The sequence below is a fragment of the Danio rerio genome, chromosome 3, assembly GCF_049306965.1.
Source record: "Danio rerio strain Tuebingen ecotype United States chromosome 3, GRCz12tu, whole genome shotgun sequence".
Lineage (NCBI taxonomy): Eukaryota > Metazoa > Chordata > Actinopteri > Cypriniformes > Danionidae > Danio > Danio rerio.
Genome location: NC_133178.1, coordinates 24,892,564 through 24,909,505, shown reverse-complemented (window position 1 = coordinate 24,909,505; position 16,942 = coordinate 24,892,564). Strand labels below are relative to the sequence as shown.

Below are 16,942 nucleotides of genomic sequence, written 5' to 3'. Positions count from 1 at the left end.
TGTTTGGACTGAATTGCATCTTGTATAATCGAACAAGTCCTCCTTCATTTATAAAGAAGTGATCACTAATGTAGTTAAAATGTAAATGTAATAGTCAAATACAGAGGTAGCCATTTTTACTTAATCAGACAAAAAATGGTTCTGCATAAGAGTATACAGTATGTGCAGTGCTCAGTATATGAGTACACCCCTCACAAATCTCTTATTTAAATTCATATTTTTATGAAGCTATACAATATTATATTTGTGCATTTACATTAGATTAGTCAGTACTGAAGCCAAATCTGGAGTTTATCTAACAAAATAGTTAACAATAACAGTCCAACAATTAGTAGCCCAAATTCATGTTATAGAAAAAAATATTTAAACAAATAACAGAGCAAAAATCAAGAGAAACAAAAAATTTTATATTGTTGACATTTTATAGTATGTAAAACAAAAATTTTCTTTATTTTGCTTTGTATTATCTTTCCATATCTAAATGTGTTCTGTGACATTATTTTATTAAATATATTTGTTTAATAAATTTGTTTTGTTCAAATGCACCAAAATATAAGGCCTACAGTATATTCACTGAGAAATGGATACAAATATTCATTTTCAATATGGGGTGTATTTAATAGTATGAAATGGCTTTCTCTTATCTATTTCTTAAATATTAATATTTAAAAAGTATAATATACATATACATTTGATCACAAATATAATGGTGCAAACTATTGTGAATGCATAATCGCACCAATCATTATTAAGAAAAAATCATTCAGCAGTCTGACAGTTCGACAGCACCGATAGACATTTAAAGTGTTCACAAAACACAATAAAATAGGTGTTTATATCTGCATGTAGCTTAAAAAAAAAGAAACATTAATAATTTGTATAGTTTCACCCAAAGTAACCTCTAAAGTAGTCACTAAATAAATATCCCTCCAAAACATATCCATTTTATTAATAAACTAGATGTAATTTAAATACATTAATACATTTGATTCACTCAAGCATGTATTACCAAACAACATTCCCAACAATTTTAGTCGCAGTGTTTTGAAGAACAACTGCATCAAAACCATATAGCCTAGTTGTCAAATACAAATGTTTGGGATCGCATGTATCGCCCACATCCTCTCTGGGACTGTAGCAAAATCATGTCAGCTGCCTCTCTAGGCAGCATCACGAGCGCCTACACGAACAGCTCAGAGCTGCGCGCTCACTCTACTCTAGTGCCCTCGCTAGTGTTTGAGACACGTTGAGTGCCTGTGTGTGAGAGAGAGACTCTAGGGAGGATGGTTAGGTAACATCCGCAGGACTGAACCGGGGAAAGTTGTTTCCTGAACTCTTGGCGCAGTTTGCTGAAGGCCGGCCCTGCTGCACTGCACACAGGAAAAGGAAGACGGATGCGGGCGAAGGGAAGAATAACGAAACCAAAGGGAAATATCGAGACAAATGACGTGAAGCCATGGAAGTGTCGGACACGACAACAGCAGCCGCGTCGCGCAGTGACGAGCGTGACGGTATGAACAACCGCTACATTATTACAGTCTGTCTGTGTGTGAAGTGTCGATGTAAACACATTTTGGCGATCATTCCGAGATGTGTTGCGATTATATTAGCTAGGAATGGTCAGTTGAGCTCTGAGGGCAAATGTCTGACCACGTAACGCTGGCTCTTAAAGCGCACGAGCTGCATCATAGCACATATGCATTAATAACAGTTGTGAACGCGGGTTGATTTTGGGTCACTCTTGTATTTTATTAAAGAGCAGCAACAGCTAAATAAATTGATGAAAAAATGGAGGAAAAACAGTTCTGCAGAGGTCAACAGGTGTTTTCGACTATAATCAGAATAAGACACTTGACATGGTGTGTGTAGAATTTAAACCTTAAATAGCATTAGACATATTAAACCCTGCTCTTTTATGGTTTATCTGCTTTTGGCAAATTCATCTCGTTAATAGAGCTCCATCATGAGTGTCTCTTATCTGTCACGCACCTGTATTCACACATAATGCAGCTGTTTTGTTTGAATCTTTAAAAATAAAACAGAAGAGGGGAGAGGGTGTTTAGCAGAGTTTGTAAAGTCCTCTCTCTGTGGGAATGTGTCTTCAAACAGAAGCTGGATCAGACCTGCAGGCTGAGCTAATCGAGTGCAGAGCTCAGCTGGAGCATTGGCAGGGCGTGGCGAGGATCTGCGAACTAAGCAAACAGGAGGAGCTGCAGGACCTGCAAAAACAGTGTGACCAGGAGATTCAGTCCTTACAGGAGGCTCTGCGAGGTAATGAGTTGCCTAATGTGCTGCTAAAGCACACATCTGAGGGTTGTTTTATATATATATATATATATATATATATATATATATATATATATATATATATATATATATATATATATATATATATATATCAATTCTACAGAAGGGGTGCAACAGGTAGGGTATACAATGTTCACAATATTCATTGTAAATGAAGAATATTAGCACACTAAATTAGCATAATTGGTTAAGGTAGCTAAAATGAGAACCACAAGGCATTTAACAAGAGGGTATCAACCATAATTGTGCAATACAACATTTTACATAACAAACCCATCAAAGCATCAGTAACACCAATAAATAAACACCACACAGCACTCCAAACATAAGCTACTGTCAATACCACCCCAGCTAAATATCAAGTCATCGTCATTCGATATTTCATGTACAAACAGGATAATAGTTCTGCTCTCAAACCCCAGTCACAAACACAATACAAGTGCCAGGAGAAACCAAACACACTCAAACCCCTGGCGAACAAAATACATACTGTTACGGAATAGACCATGCAACAATATAACACTGCTGCTGGCACGCTTGCTTGCTTCCAGACGTGCGATACAGCATTGGGAAAGTCAACAGCGGCCACCAAAACTTTGGTCCGGGGAAGCCCCAGCACCACTAATTATTCCTCCCAGTCATTCGCTCACGCACAACAACATCATGCCCACGTCCCGGCAAGGTAGCCTTGGCAAGAGACTCGGCAGTACCTGCCATCAAACACAAAATCCCCCCATGACCAAGAAAATAGATCCCTTTAAAGACTTTGGCTCATTGCAAATTAAAGGTGTTGATCTCCTTGAAACGTCATAGAAGCAGATGACATCAGTACGCCCTGTCCTGATTTGGGAGGCACAGCTTACAGTCACCATCTAGACTCATAGACGTCTTAGAATACTTTTCAAATAGACCAAAATATATGAGTTTTGATTTTCAAAAAAAAAGGTAATCTTTTCTAAGGTAAGGCAAGAGGTCATCTCCTTTGTCCACTGAGATACACCAAGACTGTCCTTCTTTTTTCCAAAAACACGTAATGACATATTTAGCTTCCAGCAAACATAAAACTAACCACAGTGTTAAAGTTCAGATGACAAATATGCAGCACACACAAGCTGGGATCAAGAGGAATATCAATGATTCAAGATCTGAAGATTGTTGCATGGTTAAGTGGTCAGAAATTTCAGTCTTATTTTAAAGCAACAATTAAGCTAACATAAAACAGGTTCATGTGATTCTAAATCATTATTCTGTTATATAATCTATGTAATGTAAGAAGATAAACTTTTAATAACTTTTTACACATTTCTTGTCATTATGAAATGTTGATCTGAGAGTACAGAAACACTTTAGACAGCATTTTAAGAGGAGGAATGATGATAATGTTCATGGATAATCATTTCTAATGTGAAGCGCTGGAAATTTACAAAAAGTCTTAATTTAACGCAGCCTTTGTTTAATATTCTAATGACTTTTGGCATTAAAAAAACAGTAATTATGACCCCCACAATGTATTTTTGGCCATTACCTTGATATTCCTGTGTGACATAAGGCTGCTTTTGTAGTTCATTGTCGCATATCACAATATCAGATTTTTACCAATATTATGCAGCCCTACATTGAAAGTTGTTTCACATGTTTTTCACTTAAAATAATACATACATTTCAGCTGCAGGGCCAGATGGCTGTCATCTATATTGGAATATCTCCACATGTCTATGTGTTTATGTACTTGTTGGCTTTCCTGATCTCACGCTGTCCTACTTTAAGGACAGTCTGGAAGTTTTTTTTTTTTTTTCCAATGTGTCTTATTTACTATTTCCTATGCCACCTCTCGTCTGACCTGTCTTCCCCAGAAATGTGTGATGTTTGTGTATGGTCGGAGGGGTCCTATTTCGCTGCATGTAAAAGTGTATGTGGCAAATGAAGGCTTTTTTCGTCATCATCATTATTAATTTAAGTACAGAGCTTTTTGACGTGGCATCAGAAAGTACTTGTGATAAGACTCATTTCTGTATGAGATTCAAGGCTGTTCATTTAAACTCCCTGCATTCAGATTCTGAAAGTCTCCATTTCTGCACGCAGCACTTGCTTTTCACAATCCATTTAACAACCGGAGTCATGTAACTGAAACAGTGAAGCATGGCGCCAGCAATACCAAGGTCACGAGTTCAATTCAGAGGTAGTGCATGAACTGATAAAATGTATGCCCTGAATGTTAGTTAAATCACTTTTAATGAAAGCATCTGCCGAATGCATCCTGCAAATTAAAATCTGACTCTGCATTGTTTAATAAGCTGTTACATTTAGAAGTGTAAGGCGGTTTTGAATCTGTTGCAGTTTCCATTAGTCAGCTTCAGTGTCATGAAGTTAAACATTACCCAAAGAACTGGATGCAGCAGGATATGAGTTTCAATTCCTTTATATTTAGTTTCTCTGTTTTTGCCCATTTCAGAAACAGCTGCTCAGTATGAAGCCAGAATATCTGCTCTGCAGTCAGAGAGAGCGCAGTGGAGGAGAGCTGCTCTGCCCCATGACACTAAGGTTTGTGTCTTTTCATTTCATTTTCCTTCAGCTCAGTCCTTTTATTCGTCAGGGGTCACCACAGCGGAATGATCCACCAACTTATCCAGCATGTGTTTTACACAGCAAATGCCCTTCCAGCTGCAACCTAGTGCTGGGAAACATCCATAAACACTCATTCACACACATACACTATCGCCAATTTACTTTATTCAATTCACCTATACTGCATGTCTTTGGACTGTGGGGGAAACCAAAGCAGCCGTAGGAAACCCACACAAACACAGAAAGAAAATGCATGTTCCACACAGAAATGCCAACTGACCCAGCTAATGCTCGAACCAGCTGCAAGGCAACAGCCCTACCCACTACGCCACTGCGCCACCCTCATTTGAGGCAGATCCTAACTATTTAACTTACTTTAGTGAATACCTAATTCTGTGTTTGGTGTGAACCCAGAATAAAAGCACAAACCCTCTGTCTGAATTACAGATTTTAGAAGGCACATGGTACAAATTTAGCACTGAAAAGGCCTGGAATTTTTTGAGGCCGGTTGTATTGCAGATGCATTTATTGGAGTTTACCTTTCAGACTCTAAACTTATTGTAGTAAAGTATTTAAATGAATCATGCAATTTCAGGTTTTGCTGTAATACATTTAATTTAATTTTTAATTTTTAAAATAGCATTTTTCCTAAAATAACTGAAATAATTTAACACCATACCTGTTGATTACGATCTATTGGATTTTGGTCTAATTGCTAATTTGCCCATATTTAGTAAATCTGCCTATTAGTGTTTTTATTAATCTTTGTTTACTTCTCATTGTGCATCTAGGGAATTTTTAAAAAAGGCAAGGTGGAAGGAACATCTCCCCCCAATGATGGAGCACTGGGAGATTCCTCTCCCCTGCGGGGTGTGGATCACGAGGGCTCAGGGTCAGACTCCGATCCTCTGGAGCTGCTGGCAGAGACTTCAGACACAGAGACCACTGGCCTCATGATGGACTACTTTCCCCAGCACTGCGACTCTGCCTCTCTGTCATCTTTCTCTCTTGATACGCCCTCTCTGCCCCGACATCCACCCCCTCAGGATGACACTGCCTCCCTGCTGTCCACTGGAACACTGGTGCCAGAAGCGATCTACCTGCCGCCACCGGGACACAGGCTGGTCACACATGCTGACTGGGACAAACTGCAAGCACAAGTCAGTATACCAGTAGTCTTTCGTTTAGGTTTCCCACTGCCATGAAAACTGTATCAGGAACTGTAAAATTGTGGTGTCCAGGAGTTGAATCCAACAAAGTCATGGAAATTACCAAAATGCTAAAAAGTAATGTATTAATTTTCTAATTAGGATTGGATCTAAAATCATTGATCAGATAGAAATAACTCTTCATAAGTGCTGCCTTTCTCAAGTAATTGGTGTGGTAGATTTTTAGCTTATTTGCTAAACATTGCATTAGAAATCATTGACATAATGACTAACGCATGACGTCAAAGAGTACGTTTACATGGACACCAGTAATCCAATTTTAATACGATTAAGACAATACTCTGATTAAGAGTTGACCATGTAAACAGCAATTTACATGGTAGAAATGCAGATGTTTTTTCCCGTACGGCGTGCGGTATATAACATTCCATTACAACTAAACTCTTCCAGCAGTTCATACGAGCATCCAATATCTCGTTTGTCACAGGGACATGCATTAAATGTTTCTGAATGAAAGTGAAAGTGCCAAACTGCAGTTAAAGTCGACAAATTAAAAACGAAACATCTGAAATTACATAAAACTCCAGAGGAAATGTGGGTAGTGTGGTGACACAATGAAGTTAATCGAATTATGTGTTATAACATGAAAAACGGGATCATGAAAGGAACATTCAAAAAGCAACTCATAGTAACGCCTTAATCATATTATTGCCTTATTCAGATTTAGGCAAATATTGAGATTACTGATGTCCATGTAAACGTAGTCACTGTCTCTTGTTGAATCTCGTCCTGCACATTTGTAGCTTGCAGAGCTTCAAGACGAGGTGACGGAGCTTCAAAAACAGAAAGCTGAACTAGAGAGAGAACTGGAAGTGCAAAGCACAGAGACACAAAAACAGGTACTGAAACTCTTACTACTTGTCTTTCACAAGATGAATTTTCCAAAGAACATTTATTAATTTATTGGTATTGGTGCGATTGTTTTTAAAGTCATTGAATAATTTATTATTTCTTTGCTAAACTAATTCTAATTTCTGTCTACTTATTCATTCTAAACAGTTCATTGGTAGTTTTTAACAGAATAAAATGTCTTCTGCAGTGTTCCCACACTTCCTAAAAGCACTTGTATTTCAGATACATGAATTCAAGGCCTGAAAAGTACTTAAGAAAAAACATAGGTCGTTGAAAGTGCTTGAAATGAAAGTTTATTGTGTTATTTCAACAATTGTACCATGCTGCTTTCAAAAATTAAATGAAAATACTAAGAAATTCTTAATTTAAAAATCTTAAATTTAAATACAAGAACTATGAATAATTTCATGAAATTGTGGAATCCGTTTATACAAATGGAATTAGTTGTATAATGTGGAAAACAACCGAATTTGACAAACTTTGAATGAATAAATTGAAACAACTGCTTTACATTAATAAAATGGTTTAAAGGACACCTATTTTACCCTTTTACAACATGTTTGATAAGCCTTTGGTGTCTCCACAATGAGTCTGTAAAGTTTAAGCTGTCTGAATATATTGTTGCTGTTTTTGTAGCCTGTGGCTTTAAATGCAAATGAGCTGCTCCTCTGCTCCACCACATGCGTGTCTGCTTTTCCTGCTTTACACCAGATAAACAGCAGTCAGTGATAGAGAATTAAATAAAGCTGAAATACTGCTCATTAGTCAAAAATACCAAGCAAGTTTATTTTAAAATCCTATTTTAACGTCAGGAAATTTAAAAATGAGACTTATTGTGTTGCCATCACTCTAATATGACAGTGCATGCACTATACGTACACACATTTCTGTCCAAACAGCTTACAAAAGTCAATTTTCATCATAGGTACCCTTTGAAACACAAAAGACTAATTTAAAATGTTTTTAAATATACAGTCAAGCCCGAAATTATTCATACCCCTGGCAGATTCAGACTTAAATTTACTTTTATTCAACCAGCAAGGTTTTTTTTTTTGACTGGAAATGACTACACAGGCTTCTCCCAAAACATAAAATGATACACAAAAGGCATAACTATGAAAAAAAATAGATAATAAAAGTTAATAAATAAATATAATAGTTTTACTAGAACCTTGACATAGCATGTCTGCAGAGGATTTCTTTCTAAATAAACACTTGTATATTAATATATCTGCGTGTTCTTGTCTATGGCAGTTGTCAGTGCTTCAGTCTCAGGTGCAAACTTCTGAAGCCCTCCTTCAAGATCTACAGAAATCTTTTAGCATGTCACAAAATGCTGTTCAGTGCAGATTGGTGAGTAGCATGTGACTGAACCAATCAGAAGCTAGCATTAGCAGGATTTCCGAGCTACTACCCTGATGAGATCACACGCTCTTTATGAAACTTTTTCTTTGTGCATTTTCTCCACTCAGGCAGAGCTGTCTTACTCGCAGAAGAGAGTCTGTAATGAACTCTCCAAGCTGAAGGGAGAAGACGGTGACGTGGATGAAAAAACCGAGAACAGCCTGCCACCCCCCAGTCCAACACTAGAGGTAAACGAGTGTGTGAGTGTACGTGGATTTGTTGAAAGGTGTGGAGGAACTGAATGGTGTGTGTTTTTCTATTAATGTGTATCTCTATAGGCAGCTCACTGTGAAGAGAGGCTTCGTATTGAAATAGTCAACCTACAGGAACAGCTGGAGACGCGCACAGAGGAGAGCGGTCTGTCTATATTGTTACATATTTATTTACATATATTTTTATACTAAATGTTTTACAGTGCGTATAAACTATACACATGGGAACATAATTAATCCCACTGGTGCTTGAGCCACAGAAAACTTTTTTATTTTATTTTGCTTTTCATCATTGCTCAAGCACAGTATTAATTCATCCTCAAGTGGTTCCAAACCTTTCAGGTTCCTTTTTTCTGCTGAACACAAAAGAAGATATTTTAAAGAATGTTGGAAACTGGAAGCCACTGACTTCCTTTAGTAGGACAAATGGTAATATAGAATCAATAGCTGCTGGTTTTCAACCTTCTTCAAAATATTTTCTTTTGTGGGAGAGTAAAGTTGTTGTTTTTTGTGTTTGGATAAACTGCTGTATCTCTTTAAAGTTGTTTCTGTTTGTTTAAGATTTTGATGGTTTAGTGTACTTTAAAAATGTGATCTTCTTTTCTTTTCTTTTTTGTTTTGTCACATCTGATCCTCCAGAAATTCTAGAAGGTAAGTCAAAGTTACTTTGTTTTCTGTCTCTAGTGTCGAAATCTTAACTGATATTTAAGACTAGATGTAACACATTGAAACTGTGTGTCCTGTGTCAGTTTATGATTTGTGAGTTTGTGAATTCTTTCCTGCTCAGTCAAGCTTGCCAGTCTGAAAGTAGAGACAGACCGCATACAGATCCGGAAGGAAAAGGTATGCACGCCTTATATTTTTAAGTCTTGAGTATACTTAAATATAGTGCATTTGACCATAATTTCAATATTTGCACAATTTGTATAAATTGTATGCTCACAGATGTTTACAGTTCACATGAAGCTAGCATACAGCATTTTCTATAATATCAGATCTAGGTCAGTGGGAAGAATGTAGGTGGACTTGTCTCCCTGTTAAAGTACAGATAGGTTTACCCTACAACAGCAGTGTAGATTAGATTCCATGGGTTATGGGTTTCAAACTCAGTTGCTAGAGGGCCACACCTCTGCACAGTTTAGCTTTAACCCTATTTGTCCTTCAATAAAATGAGTCCTTCAGGCTTGATTGAAATCTGCTGATAAAGCCGCGGTCATACTGCACTTTTCGGCCCCATAGACTTCCATTCATACGCATACAAATTTGACAGACTGAAAACGGAAGTTCATGTGACAAATTTTGCATGTCGCTGCGTTGCAAAATTCAAGATTGGTGTACTCTGACCTGTGAAATCGCGTCAAGTGACTGTGTGAGACCAATCGAAGATCAAAACATGACCTCTCTGTACCGAAATTTTAAATATGGACCAATCATCTAGTTTTATCCCACCCATTTCGCAGCACTATATGACAGAGTTTTATATGCTCAAATTCTAGTGTGACCGCAGCATAAATCTGTTGAAGGAGGGTTGAAACTGAACTCTGCAAGGCTGCAGCCCTCCAGGAACTGAATTTGAGACCCCTGGCTTATGGAGTTTCAGTATTAATTTATTTTATTCATTGTCTATTCCAGAAAATCAGGGAGTTTTCCATTTATTTGTCACAGAATGTGAGGGATTTTTGTTTGTAATTTTAAACAGAATATGCAATTTTCGCCAGTTGAGGTGCATATTCACAACAAAAAGGCATATTTTGATTATGCAGTGACAGAGTGGAATCGTGGGAGTTGTGGTCTTATTTGGCACTTTTATGGCACGTCTGCAGAAGTCATGTTAATGGATGAGCTAAAGTATTCAAAACCTATTAGCATGGTGGTATGAAACAGAATAAGGCTGAAAGCCATCAACGTAAAATGAGACCACTGAAGCAACTGCTGAAGAGAGACGAGTGTGACATGAAAACAGTGGAGCTTTCATTATGCCCTAGAAATTATCAACCTTTTTCTTTTTCCATTGATCCCAGTCCTACAGAAGTGCCAAGCTTTAATAGGAAAATGATCAAACTGGGTCATTGTTACACAGTCAGCAAAAGAAACCGGTGACAGAGCAGCAAACTACTGGCTCAATGGCTGTTTTAAAGATAGATGCAGTTGTATATTAAATATTAAACACTTTTTTCATTCGTAATAAAGGAATTAAGTACACAAACACCAGCGGTCCGTTCTTCGCACCTCGCTTAAATGATATAACATGATTTGGATCTTGATCTTGGATCTGTTTATCTTGATAACTGATCTCTGGCTAATTTGGTTCTTCAAACAAGTTTGTGAATCAGATTAAAATGTCTGGATGAACTGATCTGAGATCGCTGTGTGTGTTGTGAGGGACAGATCTGTTGATCCTCGAAATCATGATCAACAATGCAATGATTGGCTGACAGCACAGCAGCATAATGACATCATCTCATTAATATTCAATTAAAATATGATGCACAATCACTTTTCACGTTTGTTGTGGGCTACAGGCTTTCCACTTTTCTGTGTCTAGAGTATTTAGCAATTTGTTTAGTTTTACATCTAGAGCGGATTTTCTTTATTATTGACCTTATTCTAAAATGCGGAAGTGCGCCTGTTTTCGCGATTGTTTTAGAACTTCCGATTCAGTCGCCTATGGGAGAAATGACTAGAAATAATAAACGGCAGAAAACGGTCAAACTACTTGCTCTACAAACAAATGTTTGCATGAGTATATAGACCAAGTAGAATAATATAATTAGAAAATATCAGTTTGCAACATCAAACAGCGTAATGAGCAGTTGTTAATGTCTAAAAATGAATGTAAATGAATGAGACCAGAAGTCTCGAGCTAAACAGATTCAAATGGCAGCGCCCGCTCGTCGGTGGAGAATAAGGTGAATAGTAGGCTGGACCTATTTAAGTTTTTTTTTTTTTATTCTTCATAAGGAATAACTGGCTGTTTAAATTATTTTTGCATCAAAAAAGCATTTTGATATTGGTAAAGGTGTCTGCAACTTTTGCCAAGCAACAAATCACCGGCATATTAGCTGTCAAAACATGTGCACGTCTATTATCATATACAAATTGTACTAAAGCTGGTACCTCAAAATAGTACATGTTTGTGTCTAAAAAGTCCATATTAATAAGTGTTCTCTTTGAACCCTTTGGGGAGAACCACCTCGGGACAGTCTTTGTATTTTTATTTAAGATTGCATAAGTTTTATTTATATTTTTTTAAATAATGCTACCAGACCTAATCTGAGCTATGACAACTCTCGGATGAGTTTTGAAGAATGAAAAGGTCCTGGATCATGTCAAATCATCAATACCAAATCCAGTTAACCGAGAATTCCACGTACGAAGAACAGAACCCTGGACAAAGACACCAACAATAGTTTGCATGTGTTTTTTTAAGCCTGTGTCTGCTCTCAGCAGGCTATCAAATGGATTATACTATGTTTTGTGCATGATGTGTATTGAAATCTCTCTTGCGTTCAGAAATTATATCGCCAACTTTATTTGTCCACATAAGCTCACTGTGTCATGTTGAAGAAGCCCTAACCAAATTAGCTCCTCAAGATGTTTTTGAATATCAAATTTCATTTGCATGCTTTATTGAAAGCAATGGCATTGAAGTTATTTTTATAACGTCTCTGACTCCTCTTACTATAATAAAATGCCAAAAGAATCTCTTTAAAGGGACAGTCCACTATATATTGTCATAATTCACTCGCCCTATACTTACCCTATACTTATTCTTTGACTTTTCTATTTTCTGGTAAACACTAAAGAAGATATTTTGAAGAAAGCTGGACACCTGTAACCATTGACTATCATAGTAGGAGAAACAAATATTACAGTCCATAGTTAAAGGCTTCCAGCTTTCTTCAAAATAGAATCTTTTTGTTCAACTGAACAAAGAAACTCATAAAGGTTTAAATCTACTTAAGGTTGATTAAATAGTGAGTAAATTAAACATTTGGGTGAATTATCCCTTTAATGCCTTTTTAGATTTAGATGCACTCATTAAATTTAACATTTATGTTACAAGTCTATTTGATTTGGTGATAATGCATGTCTGTTTTACATGCTGTTCATCAAATGAAATGCAGTGTGCTAGCTGTAAAAAAGTAGCCATTTGCCTATGTGTCTCTGCAGTTGGAGGCTGAACTGCAGGAGTGTCGAGTGGAGGTGCAGGGTCTGCGTGTTGCGCTTTCTCACCTTCAGAAAGACAACAAAGCTCACCTTCAGGAAAAGGTAAACCTGCGTCTTTTGTGTGCACAGATGAATATTAGTGAATGCGGCTGAACCGCGGTGTACGTCTCTCTGTGTCTTTCAGGCGGTGTTACAGCAGCAGTGTTTAGAGTTACGCAGTCAGGTCATCAGCCTGCGCTCTCAACTAGACACCAGTCAGGCTGTGCAGAAGGATTTCGTGCAGCTGTCTCAGTCACTGCAGGTACTGCACTGATTTAGGATCAGTATGGAGAACATGCTCTTTATCTGTCCTGCGTAAACATTGCAGTCTCTGTTGGCATAATCCATTAGTTGTTGATGGTACAAATAAAACACTGCACCGGATATATGATTTCTTTTCTGATGTTGACATTGGGCACATCTTTGAAGTAAAACATAAGGGGATATTAATGGTAATTGTAACTAAAACAAATAAAAGGGTAATTATTTGAAGGAAAGCAAACAGATGAATTTAAATACAATATAAAAACAGTTTAAACTTAAACTTCAATTAAACAAAAACTAAACTAAATAAAATCTATAGGTAAACATAAAAATCTATATGAAATAGATCAAAATAACCAGTTATTCCCACAGGTTTAAAATATATTTGTGGTCGACGGATTAAAACACACCTTTTACCATGACACATGGTCAACTAGATGAAAGCGGTCAACAAAAGAAGTGATTTTTCACAATATGTTTATTTATTATGGCAGTGTTAATCACTGTTTCTTTTCAATTGGTTGAAAAAAAGACTTTTGAAATAAAAAAGAAATCTACTGTTTTTCTTTTAATCTATTCAGGAAAATCTGCCGCTGACATTTTGTACAGTATTGCATGTTAGATATGATTAAAATATGTTTAAAATGTAATATATCAACATCAAAATGTAAAAATATACAGCAAATCAGACATAAATGACATAAAGGAATAAAAACAGACAATATCTCAACAAATATAATATTTACAAGAATAAAAACTGTGGATTATTTAAATAAGGTAAATGAGTTTATTAATCATTTCTAACGGTGTACAAACTTTCCTGGAGGGCCGGTGTCCTGGAGATTTTAGCTACAACCCTAATCAAACACACCTGAACAAGCTAATCAAGGTCTTACTAGGGATAGTTGAAACACCCAGGGAGGTGTGTTGAGGCAAGTTGGAGTTAAATCCTGCAGGGACACTGGCCCTCCAGGACCGAGGTTGGTGACCCCTGTCCTAGAGGTTATGCGCCATTGGGAGAGTATGTTTGCAACCTTTTGTCTTATTTTATATTTATTCTATTTATTTATTTATTTATTATATTGTTGAGGTTAATTTAACATATTTGTGTATGTATGTATGTACGTATGTATTTATGTATGTATGTATGTATGTATGTATAAATGTGTGGAATTGATGTATTATATGTGTTAATTATTACTATTATTTTTTGTTTGTTTGTTTTGTTTCCACTTGTTATCTGTTAAGTAAAAAAAAGAGAACGATTTCAAAACGTTTTCATTTCTTCTGCATTTTCAGGTGAAGCTGGAGCAGATCCGCCAAGCAGTATCATTGAACCAAGTCAAGCACATTTTAGGGGAGGAAATTGAAGAAGATTTACCCTCAGATGCCACATGAAACCATAAACAAACAGGTGACTTTGTCAAACCAAAGGGAAGAGACTAAGGAGACTAAAGGGCCAAACTAAGGTGGATTGTCAACAAAATAACGCATACAGAATGAACTGAAGCACTAAACGGCCACTTCTGCACTCATCTCTTCTGCACTCACTCTCAGTCATCTCGAGCATTACAGGCTAAACACGACTCTTTATCAATCTGGGCAATTTGGGATTTGCTAATACTTGAATTGTGTGTAAAGCTAATACACTGACCACTGTCTGTACTAGATTTCGTGCTACTGCAAAGTTAGATTTGTCTTGCTGGTCATAAAAGAAAGACTGACGGATGAAATGCCAATCATCAGCACCTGTCACCAGCAAAGTAACCAAAAAACACACACTAGGAACTGAGAATAAGGCAGTGCTAACTGTATATACAAACTACTGCAGATATATCTGCCATCTTTTGTTATAGGAAAAAATACATGTGCCAAAATAAGATTGTTCAGTGATGAGCAATCAAATTTTTATGTTACTATTAAAATATGGCATTAATTCTTTTAGTTAAAATCTTAACATGTTACATGAGATGCAAACTTTTTCTAAAAATATTTTAAGGACCGTTTGTTGACTATTCTAGTGCCCTATTTATTTGTTTTAAAGAGTGCATCTTTTAATTCATACCATTTTTATTCATAACTAGTGTTACAATTGCTCCTAGCTTCTGAGTCAGGATAACTGTAATGATAGCTAGTTATTAATGCTAGCCACCAGCGAGCAATAACCAAGAAATTAAATATATGCGTTAGATCAGTGTTTCTCAACCACGTTCCTGGAGGACCACCAACACTGCATGTTTTAGATGTCTCCTTTGTCTGTCACACCCAATACAGCTCTTTCAGTCTTTAATAAGCTGATGATCTGAATCAGGTGTGTTTGGTTAGAGAGACATGGAAAATGTGCAGAGCTGGTGGTCCTCCAGGAACTTGGTTGAGAAACACTGCTTTAGAGTAAATTCATTATGACTTTGCACAGCATAAGTGCATTTCACATCTACAAATATTTGAGTTTATTGAATCTGTCACTCAAAGTGAAATATTCGTATTGTTCTCAGGCTAAACTGAACTGCTTTCATCACTCTAGACTGAATATTTTTTGTGTAAATTTTACTCTTAGTGTAATACTACCTACTGAACACTGTAATGAGATTTGCATCGAGTTTATGGCCAAAGTCACTTTATCAGAAAGAGGTCTAGTTTCATTTTGATGTATCTGGTGCCTGAGCCAATGAGCAGTGGAAGATCAATTTGGTGATGAAACACTAAATCTATTTGGGGCTAATACATGTTAATGAAGTGCTATGAATGCAGCACCATGTTAGAAACAATTCTGAATGAATTGTGTATGTATAAAACAAATAAACTAAAAGACTGTAACAGACAAGGCTTGTTTTATACACATCTTTATTTTAAGAATAGCATTTTCATTAGAATATACTGTTCATAACATTATATATATTAAATTAAGTCTTAATACATATACATAACACTTTTTTTTTTTACTTAAATATTTTTTTTTCATTTTGTTCTGTAAGGTTTTACATTTTATGGGTGATTTTTCACTGGTTCCCGGTTGGATTCTGTATCACTCCTGGTGAATGTCATTTTTCTGCGTGGAGTGCTGTTTTAGTTCTTCCTTTTCAGTCCCACTTTTTGGACACTAGATTCTGATCTTTCTCTGTTTAAGAAAATAAGTCATGTGAGACAGGAAGCCTTATAGATTAGTCCACAACAGCACTCTTGTAAAGCCAAAATATTCTAGGCATACATAGCTATGAAGTGCACAACTTTAAATGTACAGTCGTATCATATTAATTCATCAGAATCTTTGTCAAGACCACATATTTGAGGAAGAATTTAGAATGAAAGGGATAGTTCACCCAAAAATGAAAATGTACTCATCCTAGAGTGGTTTATAACCTTTGAGTTTCTGTCATCTGTGGACACCAAAGTAGATATTTTAAAGAAACCTGTAACCAATGCTGGAATTGAAGGGGGGTGCAGGAGGGATGGCACCCCCCCCCCCCTTCCTTATAGAAAAAATGACAAAAATCATCCCCTTCCACCCTTACAAACCCCTTTAGATTAACACAGTGTGTGTAATGTAAAAATTATCATGCAAATTAAATATTAACATTTTCTATTTTTGGTAATTTATGACTAATAAACAACAAGCTGCCACACATAAGCGCGATACAGTTCATTGCGTTATTTCACGCGATTTCCAAAATGTCTAACCGAGCAGTTCAGACGCGACTTTTTGTATTTTTAAAAAAGAAGAGAACAGAAGGAATGATATTTAGTTGTTTATTATTATATATGTGCTGTACCTGCCATGCATAACTGCATTTCAGATCAGTTTAGACAGCTTGATGCAAGTGTTACTTAAGTTGTTCTGTATCCACTGCAAAACACAGTTAACAGGGCTTGCTAACATTTTCTTTAGCAACTCAAGTTTCG

General features: G+C 36.5%; 1 protein-coding gene across 3 annotated transcripts; it reads left to right on the top strand.

Moving 5' to 3' along the window:
• The first annotated feature begins 1,377 nt into the window (after positions 1 to 1,377).
• Positions 1,378 to 15,866, top strand: rabep2 (rabaptin, RAB GTPase binding effector protein 2). Of its 3 annotated transcripts, none has more exons than NM_001080625.2 (13): positions 1,378 to 1,511; positions 2,110 to 2,271; positions 4,760 to 4,848; positions 5,664 to 6,032; positions 6,845 to 6,940; positions 8,208 to 8,306; positions 8,426 to 8,545; positions 8,636 to 8,714; positions 9,209 to 9,220; positions 9,357 to 9,412; positions 12,743 to 12,841; positions 12,924 to 13,040; positions 14,342 to 15,214. In NM_001080625.2, the coding sequence occupies exons 1-13, from the start codon at positions 1,457 to 1,459 to the stop codon at positions 14,438 to 14,440; spliced, it is 1,452 nt and encodes a 483-aa protein (NP_001074094.2). In that variant the 5' UTR covers positions 1,378 to 1,456; the 3' UTR covers positions 14,441 to 15,214. The 3 variants fall into 3 exon arrangements, 1 of the variants encoding a protein (NP_001074094.2); XR_012400629.1 differs by lacking the exon at positions 9,209 to 9,220 and adding an exon at positions 15,406 to 15,866 and having other exon boundaries at positions 1,439 to 1,511; positions 8,636 to 8,727; positions 14,342 to 15,251; XR_012400628.1 differs by lacking the exon at positions 9,209 to 9,220 and having other exon boundaries at positions 1,439 to 1,511; positions 8,636 to 8,727; positions 14,342 to 15,866.
• Positions 15,867 to 16,942: the final 1,076 nt, after the last annotated feature.

Coding starts and splice junctions, on each gene's coding strand:
- rabep2 (NM_001080625.2), top strand. CDS start 1,457: ATGGAAGTGTCGGACACGACAACAGCAGCCGCGTCGCGCAGTGACGAG. Junction 1,512..2,109: donor GCGCAGTGACGAGCGTGACG/GTATGAACAACC, acceptor GTCTTCAAACAG/AAGCTGGATCAGACCTGCAG. Junction 6,033..6,844: donor GGGACAAACTGCAAGCACAA/GTCAGTATACCA, acceptor GCACATTTGTAG/CTTGCAGAGCTTCAAGACGA.